Below are 16,459 nucleotides of genomic sequence, written 5' to 3' on the forward strand. Positions count from 1 at the left end.
AAATATATATCTGAATTAACCTGTGTAGAAATGATTGTAAACCATTTATATATATATCGATAATACTTTGTTTTGATCCAATATTTACTATATTTTATCACATATATTTTAGCAAAGTTTAACAGCATTTTCTATAAGGTTATATATTTTTTGAATAAATCTTTAAAATGTATGCATGAAAAATAAATGGAAAGTTATTTTTACCCATACTGTTGTTTACTTTCATAGCAACTATTTAGTCCAAACATCTTATTTAAAAAGGTGTGAAAAATGCTCCTTATGTTCAAACTGCAGTACTTCCAGTGATAGACAGAAACTGCTGCCAAACCACATTGTTTTATCTACCAGTGATCTCTGCAAAACTTGACATCTGGCATTTTGAAGATTTTCAAGGTAGGAAGACACATGTGCAGATGTACACAAAAAAACACCACATACGTATACATCTTAATAGATTCAATTTTAATCTATGTTGAAAGAGGAACTCCCAAGCCACAAATACCTCATTTTCTCCTTCCTCCTTTCTAGTTCACTCTGGAAAATAGTAAATAGGACCTCTGAGGAGATTGAACTTCACACTCATCACCACTGGCCCTCCTGCTGCTCAGAACTCCAACTGTCTGGCTACAGACATCAAACTGTGTTTATCAGGGCTACAATCTCTATACACTTAACAAACACATTTACACATCTAACATTGTGAACAGAGGATGTTTTGCTAACTGTGTACATGACAAGTGCAGCCTTTCTTGATCCCTATAGCTGAGGCCAGTAAATGAACTGATGTGAAAGAAGCGTTTGACATAAGCTTTGCTGAGCCAATGCCAAAAGGCAGAACAGGGAAGCTTTTTCATGGAAATTTTCCACTGGAAAATTTATAACCCATCAACTAAGGTAACATAAAACTAAGGCTCCAGTCCTTGTAGTTTTGAATATAGATATGAAGAACACAAGCATTTTATTCTGCTGTAGATCTGTTGCCTATTTGGTCCAGAATGCTATATTCTGGTTTGGCAGTGGCTATCTATAATTCTTCTAATTCTGTGTTGAATAGTCAAGTATTAAACCTGGACTGTCCTCTTTTTTTTTCTTTTTGATAGTTGTGGAGAAAAATAAAAGTAAGGTAATAGTTGCCTATTACCATTAATTGTCTATGGATGACAAAATTTTAGTGTATGATCAATCTTTATTTCTCTAAGGTACAACAACACATTGTCAATAAGGTACATTTGATATCATACCTCAATTATTATTCTGGTTCATGAAAGATGTATGGCATTCCAGACTGAGCTATATGTTCCTTACTCAAAAATAATGTGAGGCTGTTTTCCACAAAAGCATGGCTGGAAATACTCTCTTTGCTAACTTCTGACATTTAGAAATTGCAGGGGAAGTGCCAGCATGCCAGCACAATAAGGGTGGATCTTGAACAGAAGATCATGAATGTTTGAAATCATATTTTCTTTTGCTAGATCCTCAAACATTACATCAGGTCATAGAGAGACATTTGTTTTGGCTGAAATAACAAATTAGTCCTCTTTATGTGCAGGTTGTTCAGGGGCTCTCATAGTTTTTCCTCTCAGAACCACTTTGATCAGTGTGTGCCAGCAGGCCATGTGGGGCATTAAATTTCCAGAAAACTAGATTGGGAGAATATCTTCTACTTTTCTGGAAAGTTTTCTTACTTCATCCACAAAGCCATAATGTTGAGGTCTGCAGCCTCCATCATTCCATACCAGCATATCAATCAAAGCAGGAGTAGAAAGCCCCCATCCTTCTTGCAGATCAGGTTCCTGAAGATGGATAAACCTATGATTTTAGTCATCTGTCAAAACCTGACCCTGCTCTTACCACCAGTTCACTTTCAGAAGACATACTGGATCTTTTTTAACTGCAGAGAAACCTTTGTATCTTATCTTGACCTTCAATTAACTTTAGAATAGCACAATTCACTTGTTTCATAACAGGCCAAAATAGAGAATGTTTGTTAGAATAAATTTAGGTTGCCATATTTTGTGGTGCCTCATAGAAGACAGCATGTTACATGTTATATCTTAGCTGTTTGGGTATAGAGGAGATGACCTTGAGAAAGAAATTCACAAACCATTATGTAAACATCAACTTAACCCAGCCACAGAGGAAGGGGCAAAGAAAAATCCATGATTGCACCAATTTATTTCTCTTCAGTGTAAGAGGGGGAGAGATGCTGTCAGGTTTCAAGATCCTGTTATTATACCCTTTCAAAACAAAATAGAAGTGCAAGTGAACACAAGGCCAAATTTAAACTTCCTCTTCAGAGGCACTTCAGAAAAAATCATCATATTCCTACAGTTAGCAATAGCAGTTAGACTTATATACCGCTTCATAGGGCTTTCAGCCCTTTCTAAGCAGTTTACAGAGTCAGCATATCGCCCCCAACAATCCGGGTCCTCATTTTACCCACCTCGGAAGGATGGAAGGCTGAGTCAACCCTGAGCTGGTGAGATTTGAACAGCCGAACTGCAGAACTGCAGTCAGCTGAAGTAGCCTTCAGTGCTGCATTTAACCACTGCGCCACCTCGGTTCATCATGCCCCAAGTTAACTGGAATACTGATGATATTTAGTACCATCGCTATCAACAATAATAAAAAAGCATTCAAAAAGTGTACTAGAGCTAGAGAGAAGCAACAACCATCATTACTATCAAGATTCAAGCAACTAACACTTGGCCTTAGAAAACATCAATCTGTTGGAAAAGCATCATCTTTTTCTCTTGGGGTGAAAGAAATTAGGTTAGGGAACAAAAGGATATGAAGCTATGACAGGGATCTCTCTATGAAAGCAAAAGTGAAACAAGGAAAAAAGATTTAATGCTAAATCACACAAAGCTTATTGGAATTAATAGAATCTGACATCTATAGAACTGCAGTAATAAGGAAATAGGACACATGTGGCTATTAAAAGCCATATATCGCAGTTTCTTCTACATTTGGTAAAATAACTCAGCTGTCTTACATCCTGTTGACTGCTGGCAACAATCATATACTGTGGCAGCTGGAAGGTTTACATTTTTTGCATACTGACATTTTACACACATACAGAATACTATGATGAACATATTCCTGTTGCTTACACTTGAGAAGCTGCTCTATTTGCAGAAATTAAGCATGCCAAGATTTTTTGGTTGTTGTTAAAATGACAATGCCCATTCAAATTCAAAAGAAAATCATATTGATTTATACTATATATGAAAATGCAACTTGAACTACATTTCTCAGACAATTTGGAAAGGAACATTTTAAGGTCTGCATAACTCTTATAATAATAATTATAAGATTTGCTATGAGTTTCATATCCATATAAATATACAAAGAAAGGGAAAAACTAAGAGAAACTATCATTTATTCAAGCCTTCGGTCTGCTGCTAATGTTGAATTAGGAATGGTTGAAAGGCAAATTTCATCCACATTTAGCCAATATTAAATGAGAGACTAACAATAAATCTACCACTCCAAATTCCATCATGGAAGAAAAGTGGCATATTAAAAAAACTAGCTCCACAGGAGTATGAGATCACTAACCTATGTTATCTTCCTTCTGACAAGCCCTTAGAGCAGGAGTGTCTAACTTGATTTCATTGAGGGCCGCATCAGGGTTGTGTTTGACCTCGGAAGGCTTGGGGGAGGGTGTGTGTGGGATGTGGCCTGGGTGGTATAGTCATGGTGGGCATGACTGGGTGGGTGTAACATGGGACTGCACCTCCGCATGATTTTATACACATAAAAATAGAGAAGTATACATTTCTGTGATTTTGTCAAATACATACTTAATCACCCTACGAGAGAAAGACTAGATCAAGGTACTGACTCCATAGGAAGACTAGAACTACAAATTACTGACATAGGCTAAAGTATTAGAACCCTGCAAGCCTGAGTCAAGAACAGCCTCCTGCAGCACTCTGGCAGCCAAAACGGGGCCTGGGGAGTCCATGCACTCCGTTTTGGCTGCCAGAGTGCTGCAGGAGGCCGTCCAGGCCCAGAACAGGACAGGGGTGCATGCATGGCCCCCCCATGCCCCATTTTTGGTAGCAGAGGCACCGCGGACTGATCCTTTACTTTTTCCAGGTCGGCCCCACTGTCCAGATTTAAGCACCTGCCTTAGAGGAATAAGTGAAGGAGAAACTGCTAAAGCAAGATCAAAAGAAACCAGTGGAGTAACAGCTTCTGGACCAAGACTGAGTCAAACAGCAGTTCGGGAGACAAGGGAGTTAATGAAGAAAACTGCTAGATTCTGTTTGCCATCCTCCCCTAAATAATAGAATCTGTCATGAATGAAGGTTAATATACATGTCCTAGGATAATGTTGCAGGATCAATCTGAGTTGGTCACCAGGATAAGAGGGTTACTTCTGTTAGAGAGAAGGATGGGCTCAAGCACAAGTCCAAAAGCTCAGAAGACTAAACCTCTGATCTCAGCGACCAACCCAGATCTAGAAAACTAGATATAGGAAAACTACACAAATAAAGTTCTACAATATGTTAAATAACAGAGATGCCTGTGCTCAGAGGCATACAACATTGAAATCTAATCTGCTATTGGCATCCCTGCAGTAGCTTCCTGTATTGCTTATCTGTTTCTGTTACTTTGTTTTTGACCCCCAAATTCTGCTGTGCCTTTACTGGATTAGATTATTTGATTTACAGTTCCTGTCAACTGATTTCATTTTTATTTTGGACTCTCCGTCCCCATGTCTTAAGCTTGCAAATAGTTATTAATGCCTGCAAAACCCAAGCAGTTCTGTTTGAATGATGCACTTCGCTAGATAGGAAACTCTAAGAAATCTCAGGATTGTACATTAGACTGGGACTTGTTTAAACAATTGAGAAGAATGCAACCAACGTTCATATTGTTAAAAAAAATGTTGATCTTAACTCAAGAGACTCTGCTCCTGGTGATTTTCTTGTGCATAGGACTGGAGTTTAGAGCAAGACCCTGACCTAAAACTAATAAGTAACCAGGGTGATTGACATAACATTAAATAACACTTCCCCCTCTCCTAATATTCAGCTCCATCCAGGAACTAGGCCAAAGGCTGAATAATGAAAACAAAATTTTTGCAATAGATCCAAATGAATAGGGATTAGAACTTGGCCCAATCTTTAACAGAGCAGCCAAGAGATGCTATCTTACCACCAACAAAATAGCCATTAAGTCAATCTAGTAGGATTGACCCAAACAGTAAAGAATCTTTAGTACTATAGTCTGAGTATAGTCTTATTTGGATAGTGAAGACTTTGCAAGTGATGACTTCTTATATTATTATGTTTATAATCATTATGATCACATTAAATCCTGGCTAAATCATCATTTTTTTCTTGGAAGACTGTTTTTTGGAGGAAATCATTCATATATTTGTATGTGTTTGTTTCTGGGCACTGTGTGTGTGTATGTACATACGTACGTATGTATGTATGTACGTACGTACGTATGTACGTGCATACGTATGTACACACACACATACAAAACACGGATCTTTATAGCTCTTCAGAACTTATGATATTAGGAAATTTTTCCAGCTAAAAAGTGCTTCATTAAACAAAGGATACCCCTTGAGATTATATCTGCCCCCACCTTCTTGAGTTTCAGGGATTTAAAACTGTTTCTGCTGATTGGCCTGGTATCCCAATGGGGATGTTCCATTCTGGAGGTGTTAGTGAATTGAGAGAAGATTCTATCTCTACCCCATTGTATATTGTTTACTTCCTTATCCATATATGTTAACTTTATTAATATTTATTGTTTTAGGTTTTTACTGTTTTACATTGTTATTTTTATCTTGCTAAAAGCTGCCTGGAATTAGCTGACAGAAAGATGGGCAGCCTATAAATGTAATAAATAAAGTTGTATTTACTTGCTCTTTGTGTTTTGATTAGCAGCTGAATTTGTTTTTTCTATTAATATTAATTTACTGTAATTAGGCACTGTAAAAATTTGACTGCTTGAATACACTGCTTGAGTATAAATATTCTTCACTTATTTTTTATCTCTGCTTGAAAATTAATCACAGAATATAACTTTTTTTTGAAAGCCTATTTACAGAAATAACTTAATTTTGTCTAAGATTGCACAACAATTTTGGAATTAAGCAGGAAAAGTAGATGTTACAAGGAGACTTGACAATAATAAAGATTCTTAATTCTTTTTAAAAAGAGCTTTGCTTTATGAAGTATACAATCCATACAAAGAGATAATAAGAGTCTCAAGTAAATTCTATATGCGATGGCATTAATAATTTTATTCTGCATAGATTTACTGTTACGAAAGAAATACTATTTCTGAGAATTTTCTTGGCAATTGTTTTTAAAAGGCTACAATAGAAATCATGATGAATGCACAATAAAAAAGTAAACATTGAGGCTGATCAACAATCACAACATTGGGTGAGAGCATTAATGTAGTGTAAAATTAATTGGGTGGAAAATAAAGTAAGCAAGATAAAACATAATTATTTTTAAAATAAATGTAGACATTAGTTTAAAATTTCTAATTTTAGAAATTGGGTTGTGAATTAAGATATCAGAAATAAGTCAAAATAATATACTTACATCTAAGATTGTCCATTGCTCTACAACAATAGCATCATAGCCTTGCATACTTCTATCATCTACAGAAAGATCTTCAAAGATGAACACTCCATCTGTCATGCCCTGCAAGGTATCTGTGCCGAAACAAACAAGTTCTATAAACTGTATTGCTAGCCATTATCTGCTAACAACAGTCTGTGCATTATTTATCACAATCCAAGATTCTTCTTACCATGTTACAGAATAACAGAAGGTGGAATACATTTCCACAAGGCTAAAATATATTAGCATGAATGATAATAATAGAACTAGTACATTTCCATTTGAATCCTGCAATACATTACTGGTAACCATTATGAGTGCTGCACTTAATTTGTACTAGTATATACCACATATGGGAAACATTCACATGCCTAAACTTACTGATGCATAATGTGTAAAGCATTGCTTCCCTTCCACTGTCACTATTATAGTGTAGTTCTGGCTCCACAAAGTCCAAAAACATTTCAGGGGGCTAAGGATCTACTGCTACATTGGTGTAAAGAATTTACCGTTGTATTACTTAGATGATATAGACATCTTTATGGATTTCTGGCAAGACCACTTGGTCCATCATCATCATGTCCTTAAGCATTTACTAAAGGCAGGACTGTTGCATTGTTAAATGTAACCTGGGCCTATCTGGATATCAAATACACAGGATTCATAGTAAGCCACAGAGATTTCAAGTGGAAGCCAACCCCCATCTGGTTTAACTAAATAATTAAAAAGCAATTCATTTTGAATATGATATATGATATCAATACTAGTTCATCCCCAGTTTTTTGGATTTAGTTACTCCTTTGACCAATCTTATTCAGAAGGCTGAACCAACAAAAATTACACGAATTGAGGAACATGACAGATTATTTCAGAATGTGAAGTATGCTTGAGGGCGGAAAATGTCATCTATAAAACAATTTATAAATATTTTCTTTGTATGCAGTAGACATTGTTAATTTATAATTTCTATCCCACAATTTCTGCCATTTATCTAACTCAATCGAATAGCCAAAAATTTTAACCCAAATTTTAGAGACAATTTTTAGTTGTTTCTTTTACTTATTCCTCTTCCATCTTAATACTTAAAACAAATAGATAAATATTTTCTTTATTAATTTTTCATATATCCCTCTTAATATCTGATCTAATTCTGTTAATTCTTTATTTAAACCATACATTTTAATATCCTTCTCATATATTGTATCTGCACATATGACCACCATGTTATCTCAATTCCTTGAGCACTCAGTTCCTATTTAGTTTTAAGTTCCCCCTTTTCATTTAAAATATCTTTATATCTGGTAACCTTTTCAAAACGCTTTTTTAAAATAATGTTGTTTTTTAATTTTCTCCCATACTAATGATAACGCATTTCTAACATAGTGTCTTTGGAAATAGTTATGAATCTTATTTTTCCATACTATAAAAAAACGTGCTAACCTAATTCAAGATCATGTCCCTCCAAGGTCAATAGGAAAATTTCATGAAAATTTTAATATAAAAAAAGGCACAAGACAAGGATGTCCACTATCTCCTTTACTATTTATATTGACGTTGGAAGTATTAAATAGAAATATTAGACAATATACAGAAACTAAAGGTATGCAAATAAAAAAATGAACAATATAAACTACAGGCATTCGCAGATGATTTGGTCTTTATCTTGGAAGACCCACAAGAAAATGGACTTAGACTAATTAGGAAAATAGAAGAATACGGTGAAGTTGCAAGACTGAAAAGAAACAAATAAAAAACCCAAATAATAGTTTAAAATGTTACAGATACACAGAAAATGGCAGTTGGACTTACCTGAACTGCATGTTTCGACGAGAAGTGTGGGAGGAGTAACCATTGGGTATTAACCTAATCTTGATTGCCTATTGGAGATTGAGGAAATCTTTGGAAGCCACACCTCCTGCTGGTCCGGTGGCTCGCCACTTTAACCGAACATCTGAACGGTATCTGAAAGGAAGCAAAAAGAAACAGCCAATACCGATTCTTCCTAGCTGTTGCTTGAACCTGGACGTGCTCAGGCCCTGCTTCACGGCGAAGGTCGCCATAACGGGCGGGAAGTGACTCCTCCCACACTTCTCGTCGAAACATGCAGTTCAGGTAAGTCCAACTGCCAGTTTCCGAAGAGAAAGTGTGGGAGGAGTAACCATTGGGACATACCAAAGTTAGTTGTCCTGGGAGGGAATGGACGGGCCTGAGCCCCCTTGCATGTCTAGGACGCCCTGAAGGACCCTCCTGCTGAAGGCAGCGTCCGCCGAGGCGTAGGCGTCCAATCTATAGTGTCTAATGAAGGGAGACGGGGAGGCCCAGGCGGCCGCTCGACAAATCTCTTCTAGGGGAGCCTGGGAAGACCAGGCGGCTGAGGTGGCAGCACTTCTAGTGGAGTGTGCTGTGATACCCTGTGGGACCTGGAGACCCCGAGCCTGATAGGCCTGAGATATGGCCGCTCTGATCCATCTGCTGATGGTGGCCGAGGAGACCTTAGCCCCACGGGTGGAAGGTTGGAAGGACACGAAGAGGGCCTCTGATCGTCGAAAGGGAGCTGTGCGTTTCAGGTAGATGCGTAGGGCTCTTCTAACATCTAACTTATGCCAGGATTTCTCCCTCTCCCTGGAGGGATGGGGACAGAAATCTGGAAGGATGATCTCTAACCCTCTGTGGAAGGGGGAGTTGATCTTGGGCATGAAAGAAGGGTCGAGTCTGAGGACGACCCTGTTCTCTAGGAAGGTGCAGAGGTCTGCTCTGCTGGAAAGGGCATTGATCTCTGAGACCCTTCTAGCTGAAGTGATGGCTACCAGAAAAACGACCTTAAGGGTCAGGAGCTGGAGGGAAACCTCCTTCAGAGGCTCAAACGGAGCCTCCGTTAGAGCCTGGAGGACTGTGGGAAGATCCCAGGAGGGGAATCGATGGACCGCTGAGGGTTTCAAATTCACCGCCCCTTTGAGAAAACGCCTGAGAACCGGGTGTTGAGATGGGGGGGAGCGTTCACCCCCCCTAGGACTGTGGAAAGAGCGGAGACCTGACGCCTAAGGGTGCTGGTGGCGAGGCCCTTCTGGTGACCCTCCTGGAGGAAGTCCAGAACCTGAGGAACCGAGGCAGTCGTAGGACAGATGTCTTTACCCCGGCACCAGTCTGAGAAGGCCACCCACGAGGCATTGTAGATGCGGGTGGTGGATTGTCTCCGGGATGCCTCTACCACCTTGATGACCTCCTCGGAGAACTGAGCCTGTCTCAGTTGTTCCCGCTCAAGCGCCAGACGGTCAGATGGAGCCACTCCGGGTCTGGGTGCTCTAGGGATCCCTGGTGAAGCGTCACCTCCCCTGCTGGTATCCTCCAGGGAGGAGCTGTGGACAGGTCCACCAGATCTGCCAGCCAGGGGCGGCGCGGCCAAAAGGGAGCCACCATTATCAGATCTGCCCTCTCCGCTACCACCCTCCTCAGAACCCCGGGGATGAGGGGAAGGGGGGAAAGGCGTAGAGAAGACCTGGTGGCCAGCTGCAGCGTAGGGCGTCCGTGTCCATGGCTCCCGGGGTCGGGAACCTCGAGACGAACTTTGGTAGCTGGGCGTTGTGCGGTGTCGCAAACAGGTCCACCGTCGGATGGCCGAACCTCTCGCAGATCCTGTGGAAGATCGAGGGATGGAGTTGCCACTCTCCATTGTCGATCGTCTCTCTGCTTAGCCAATCTGCCTGATGGTTCTCTGTTCCGGAGATGTGCTCCGCCTTGATGGACGCCAGGTGTTTCTCCGCCCAGTGACCCAGGCGCAGAGCCTCGTCGCGGAGAGCCTTGGAGTGGGTGCCTCCCTGTCTGTTCACGTGTGCCTTGGCCGCTACGTTGTCTGTCAGGACTAGGATGTGTTGACCTCTGACCATGTCCTTGAAGTGTCGGAGGGCCAGGTGGATGGCCCTGAGCTCCAACCAGTTGATGTTGTGCTTTAGATCTGTTGGAGTCCACCGACCTTGGGCGATCTGGTTCTCCAGGTGGGCCCCCCAGCCGAAGAGGCTTGCGTCGGTGGTGAGCGTCATTCTTGGTGGATCTCTGAAGAGGCAGCCTCTGTTCAGAGCTGGGGACAGCCACCAGTGGAAGGATAGCAGCACTTGGGGTGATACTTGGATCTTGAAGGCGCGTCGCTTGTCCCGGACTTCTGATGTGGTAGCAGGAACCACTGGAGCTCCCTGGCGTGCAGTCGGGCCCAGGGGATGATCCCTATGCACGAGATGAACTTTCCCAGGAGCCTGGAAAGAAGAACTACAGGGACAGAGCGTGACTTGCGAACCTCATGAATCATCTTAACGATGCTGTCCTTCCGATCCTGAGAGAGGAACACCTCCCCCGCTACAGAGTCGATAATGGACCCTAGGTGAAGCAGCCTGGTGGAGGGCACGAGGTGGCTCTTCTCCAGGTTAATGGAGAACCCCAGGGATCTGAGAGTGTCGATGGTAGTATTCAGATCCCTTGCAGCTGAAGCAGAGGACCTGGCCAGGACGAGTATGTCGTCAAGGTAACAAAATAAACGGACAGGGAGGGAACGTAGGTGACCAGCAGCTGCAGCTAGCACCTTGGTGAAAGTCCTGGGGGCTGAGGCCAACCCAAAGGGCAGGGCTCTGTATTGGAAATGGTCCCCCTCATGGGAGAACCTCAGAAACTTACGGTGTTCCGGGGCGATCCTGATATGCAGGTATGCCTCTGTAAGGTCGATGGAGGCAAGGAAGTCGCCCGGCCGGATGCCCTCCAGGATGGATCTTAGAGAAGCCATTTTGAATTTACGGTATACCACCCTGGAGTTGAGTAACTTAAGGTCCAGGATGGCTCTCCAACCCCCCGAGCTTTTGGGCACTAGGAAGAGGTTTGAATAAAATCCTGACCCTTTCCCCCCCTCTGGGACCCTCTCGATGGCCCTGATGTCGAGGAGATGTTTAATGGCCTTGGCCTTACGGGCCCTCCTGTTTGGGTCTGAGGAGGAGGAGAAGATGCGGAACCTACTGGGAGGAAGGGAGCGGAACTCCAGGCGAAGCCCGAGCCTTACCGTCTGGAGAACCCACTCATCCGATGTGATACGCTCCCGGGCATCCGCAAACATGGAGAGGCGACCGCCGATGGGGTGATCCGGGGGCGGATCACTTGAATCTGCGGAAGGGACGACCGCCTCCTCCACGAAAGGGCCGCTTCCCCTGGTGTTGGCCCCTGAATCTGTTCTGAAATTGTCTATCCCCCTGCCTCTGAAATCTGGGGTTTTGGTACCTCTGGCCTTGGCTGTCTCCTTTAGGTGGTCTGTAGGAGGTCCTCCTAGGGTACGGTGCATGGCGGAAATCCGACCGCTTGTTCGTTGACGGGAGGATCTTCCGCTTGTTTTTATCCTCCACAAGGAGAGGCTCCAACGCCGTCCCGAATAACTTGTCCCCGGTGTAATCCGCGCCGGTTAGGTGCCACTTCATTCGGGATTCCGCCTGCCAGTGACGTAGCCAGAGTAGTCGCCTAGAAGCAACTGAAGAAGACATAGCACGCGACGCATACTTTACCGCGTCCAAGGTGGCGTCCGCTGAGAACTGCGTTGCCGCAAGCATCTTGGAGATGTCCTGCAGGAGTCGCACTTCAGAGGCTGGGGTCCTATCCCTCAGTTGCTCCAGCCACAGGACCGTGGACCTATTAAAAAAGGAGGCAGAGGCGGCTGCTCTGATAGCCCAGGTGATGGCCTGGAACGTCTTGCGCAGAACAATGTCTGCTCTCTTATCCTCAGGCTTGAGGCAATTAGCGGTGTCTCCTGCTACGACCGTTGAGGAAGATGCCAAGGTTGCCACCGGGTTATCCACTTCCGGAACCTGCAAGGCTTGGGCAAAGGCTTGGTTAAGATTATAAAACCTTCTTTCATTCCCCCCTGGGGTTGGAAAAGACCCTGGCTTTACCCACTGAGATTTGAGCACCTCCATAAACATATCTGGGGTGGGGATTTCTTCCTTAGCTACGGGGGGCCTATGGAAGGGCCCTTTCTTCTTCTTGCTTTTGCCCTTGCCCGAGGACTCAGCTGCGGGTTGGGGATCCAAGGGTGGATCCAGATCAGCTGTGGCTACTGCCTTGCGTAAAAGGGAGCTGAACAAGGAGGGGGGGAAAAGTCCCGCTACGGTGGAATCCTCCTCCCCCTGGGGGACCTCATCCTCCGAAAACCCCACATCCTTTAGTTCCCCTTCCTCGAGGTCGGATGCCTCACTAGCCGTGGATGGGGAGGGAGACCTGGCTTCCCTTGCAGCCGAGGTGCTAGGGCGATCGTTCAGCCCTCTGGGGGGATCCTGGGGGGCCCTGCTCCTGGGAGCCTGTGGCTGCTGAGTTAAGCTAGAAGCCATAACCTGGGCCAAAGCTCTGGCAAACATGTCCTGAAAGCTGCTGGTTAGATCAGGCAGCTGAGGCTGAAGCTCTGGTGGTTGAGAATATTCCCTGGGTTCAGGGGATAGAGGTGCTAGGCGAGGCCGGGCTGGGCTGGCTGCTCTGCGGCCAAAGGGATCCGCTCTCGAATCCAGTAGGGGAGCAGGGGAGAGAGGAGGAGAAAGAGAGCTGTGCCTTCTCAGAGATCCCCCTGGAGAGGCTGGGGATGGAGATCTGCGTACAGCCCGGGCAGAGGCCCTGCGTGGGGAGCGAGATCTGGGGGGGGGAGGGCTGATGGTTGCCCTGTAGTCCCTGGCCGAGGCCTTGGTTGCTCTGGTTTCCCTCCTGGGGGATGGATTCCTGGGTGCCCTGGCTTTGTCCCTCCTAGATGGGGATCTGCCTCTGGGAGCAGGGGAAATCGCTCTAGAGGACCCTTCCTCTGGATCCGCACCCCCCGGGGCTCTGGGCCTAGAGTTTTTGCTCCTAGTCGCCTCTGCCATTACTCACGGTTTGTTGCTCACCCACGTGCTCCTTCTGCAGCCGGCTGAAATAAATTCCCTTCCTAGGGATAGGCTCCGCCTCTCTCTGATTGCTTGCAGGCTCTGCTGCTGCCGGCAGGCAAGGCCCTGAATTTCCCCCCGGATCACCGGCGGGGCAGAGCAGAAAGGAAGCCTCTTCCGGCTTCCTACGGCCTTGTGAGTGCTTTCAGTGTCGGAACACTGTTTACACACTCCCACGTGCTCCTAAAATGGCGACAATCCAAAATGGAGGCAGCTGGTGCCGTCTGGAGTCTCCTTCCTTCCTCCGGTGGAAGCCTCTTTGCAATCCTGGAAGGGTTCTGGGTTCTCCGGCTTCCCTGGGCTTCTCCAATCTTTGTCTGTAAGTTTTTCTGTGATCCTGGCCCTTCCTTGCAGGCTTCTAATCGCGCGCTCTGGCAAGCCGAGGCTTGATGAGCAGCTGGAGCACAGCAGAAGGCAGGTGAGGTCAATTTAAATTGAAATCCCTTGCTGAGGCTTTTCTTGAGAGTAAAAAAAAAACTCCTGAATCTCGGATGGAAAGGAGAGCAGGAAAATCGCTCCAATTAGGCCGAGATTGAGGTTAAAGTGGCGAGCCACCGGACCAGCAGGAGGTGTGGCTTCCAAAGATTTCCTCAATCTCCAATAGGCAATCAAGATTAGGTTAATACCCAATGGTTACTCCTCCCACACTTTCTCTTCGGAAACAAGAACAAACGAGGAAAATAGATATACGGATAGTCAAGAAAGTTAAATATTTAGGAATTCAATTAATGGCAAGGTGTGTAACAATTAAAGAAGATGATTATTATAAATTGGCGCAACAAATTAAATCAGATTTGGAGAAGTGGAAAAATCTACAATTATCATTAATGGGAAGATTAGCCACTATAAAAATTAATATCTTGCTAAGATTACTATATTTATTTCAAACAATTCCAATCAAACTAGGAAATATTTTGAAGAATTAAATAAAATAATATTAAAATATATTTGCCAACAGAAAAAAGTAAGGATATGTTTGAAAATGTTACAAGATTCTAAAAATAGAATCTTTGGACTACCAGATTGGGAATTGTATTACCAGGCTTCAATATTTACTTGGGTGAAAGAATGGATTGGCTTGAGGAACAAAAGGAAACTATTATCTTGAGAAACAAGCTACTTATAGAACAGGAGTATCTAGCTATCTTATATATCTACATTATTATTTAATAGGGAGGTCATTTAAACTTTTCACTAATCATCATCAGCTTTGAGTTATTATACTTCATGCATCAAACTAAGACAATATTGACTTGATTGTCACTGATAGTACAACCATATAAATTCATCATTGAATATGTACCAGTGAGAGAACATGGCTGTATATTTTCTATCCTGATTGCCCAGGGTCAATTTATATGACTGAAGAAGATACCTACTGAGATGTGTCAAGTGCAAGCCAGCAAATAACTAAGATGTTTCTTTTACTTCAGTCAAAAGATAAAATTATTAAAGCAATCAACAAATAAGTTTGGCATGTGTCGTTCTATTACACAATGTATTTGTAGCCTCTGAAAACCATTAAATAATAGCTGGAAATGTGGTACAAGGAAAGACCCAGTCTCATTGTGAGTAATCCATATCAAGAGCAAATGAATATTCATAGACTCGTCCTTTGAACTTAAAGGTTGCCCTGAAGAAGAAAGCATGGCAGGAAGAAAGCATAGTAGAAAGGCTAATGATGAACATCAGTATTTGGTAAAAACAAGCAAAGAAAACACTATATCAGCCCACTAAACTCTTCTTTCTATCTATGCTATCTGATCTTGAATCAACTTACTAATGCTTTTATAAGGTCTTTTAATATCTTTATAAGATATAAAATCACAATTTATGGGCTACTTTTTTTTCTGATAAAAACTTGTAGAAATACATGGAGGCCATCATTCCAACTGAAATCACATTAGAGAAAAATAAATTAAAGGACCTTGTTTTTAAAATATCATATACATTTGTGCCCCTATTGAAGCAGTATTAACTACCCTCCCTCCATATACTTAGAGCTCTACAATGGCAATTCTGTTTGCCAAACAAACATTTCCACTATTTTTTAGTAGAAAATTGTACAACGTGTTGGCAATGCAATTATGAAAAGTCATCAAGAATTGAATTTCTGATGTATTATTTTAAGACCATTTATTTAAACCTTCTTGTTTTCATTAACTCCCTAAGTAGTTAACTTGTTTTACTTGCCCCATTTTTATGTGATTAAACCTATATATCTCAATATATTCTATTTACTTAGTTAAGCCATAATATTAGATAGCCAAGCAATGTCTCATTTGTTCTAATCACCGTATCACATAGCCATTAAACTAAATGCTGTCTCTTCAGCTCAAGCTCTGCCATAATAATTATTTTTTGTTACCTTCAATCAGCTCATGTAAAAGGTTACTCCCTCCCTTTAAAAGAGAAGGTTCCATTATCACTGAATTTTTTATTAATGGGGGGATGCTCCCTCACTGAGCTCAAAAGATTATTTTCACTTGGGTATATAAATATTTGATGCTGTTCTGCTGGGCAAAATGTCAGTTTAATGTTCCTGCACATGATTTACAAGGCAGCTATGGAAAAAAAACTCTTCTCCTATGATGACAATCATACTACTGGGGAGCAATGTGTCCTTGTGTTCTCTGTTTCCTTTGAACTATTAAATGCTTCATACAAAGCTTAACCTTTGCATTATGGTTATTACTATAAAACTCACTGGCCCATGTATAATATAGGTGGTTGTCCTGCAAATCTGCCTTTTATAGATGTACAACCACTGCTATGGCTGCTTTTTATCAGGGGAGTTTCTGATTATGATTTGTGATATCATAGCTTAGTGACTTTTCTGCCACAACCTGATAAGCAACAAGAACATAAATAGTTGTTATGCATAACAGTGTCTGTTTGTGCATTTGAGTTATATGTAGAACATTG

At 42.5% G+C, this 16,459-nt stretch overlaps 1 protein-coding gene across 1 annotated transcript in view; it reads right to left on the reverse strand.

Moving 5' to 3' along the window:
* The window catches only part of RFTN1 (raftlin, lipid raft linker 1), a 120,767-nt gene that overhangs the window by 16,570 nt on the left and 87,738 nt on the right, over positions 1-16,459 (reverse strand). The window contains exon 7 of the mRNA XM_032237353.1: positions 6,585-6,697. Within this exon, the coding sequence (XP_032093244.1) occupies positions 6,585-6,697 (113 nt within the window). The remainder of the gene's footprint in view (positions 1-6,584; positions 6,698-16,459) is intronic.

The sequence above is a fragment of the Thamnophis elegans genome, chromosome Z (genome assembly GCF_009769535.1).
Source record: "Thamnophis elegans isolate rThaEle1 chromosome Z, rThaEle1.pri, whole genome shotgun sequence".
NCBI classification, from domain to species: Eukaryota; Metazoa; Chordata; class Lepidosauria; order Squamata; family Colubridae; genus Thamnophis; species Thamnophis elegans.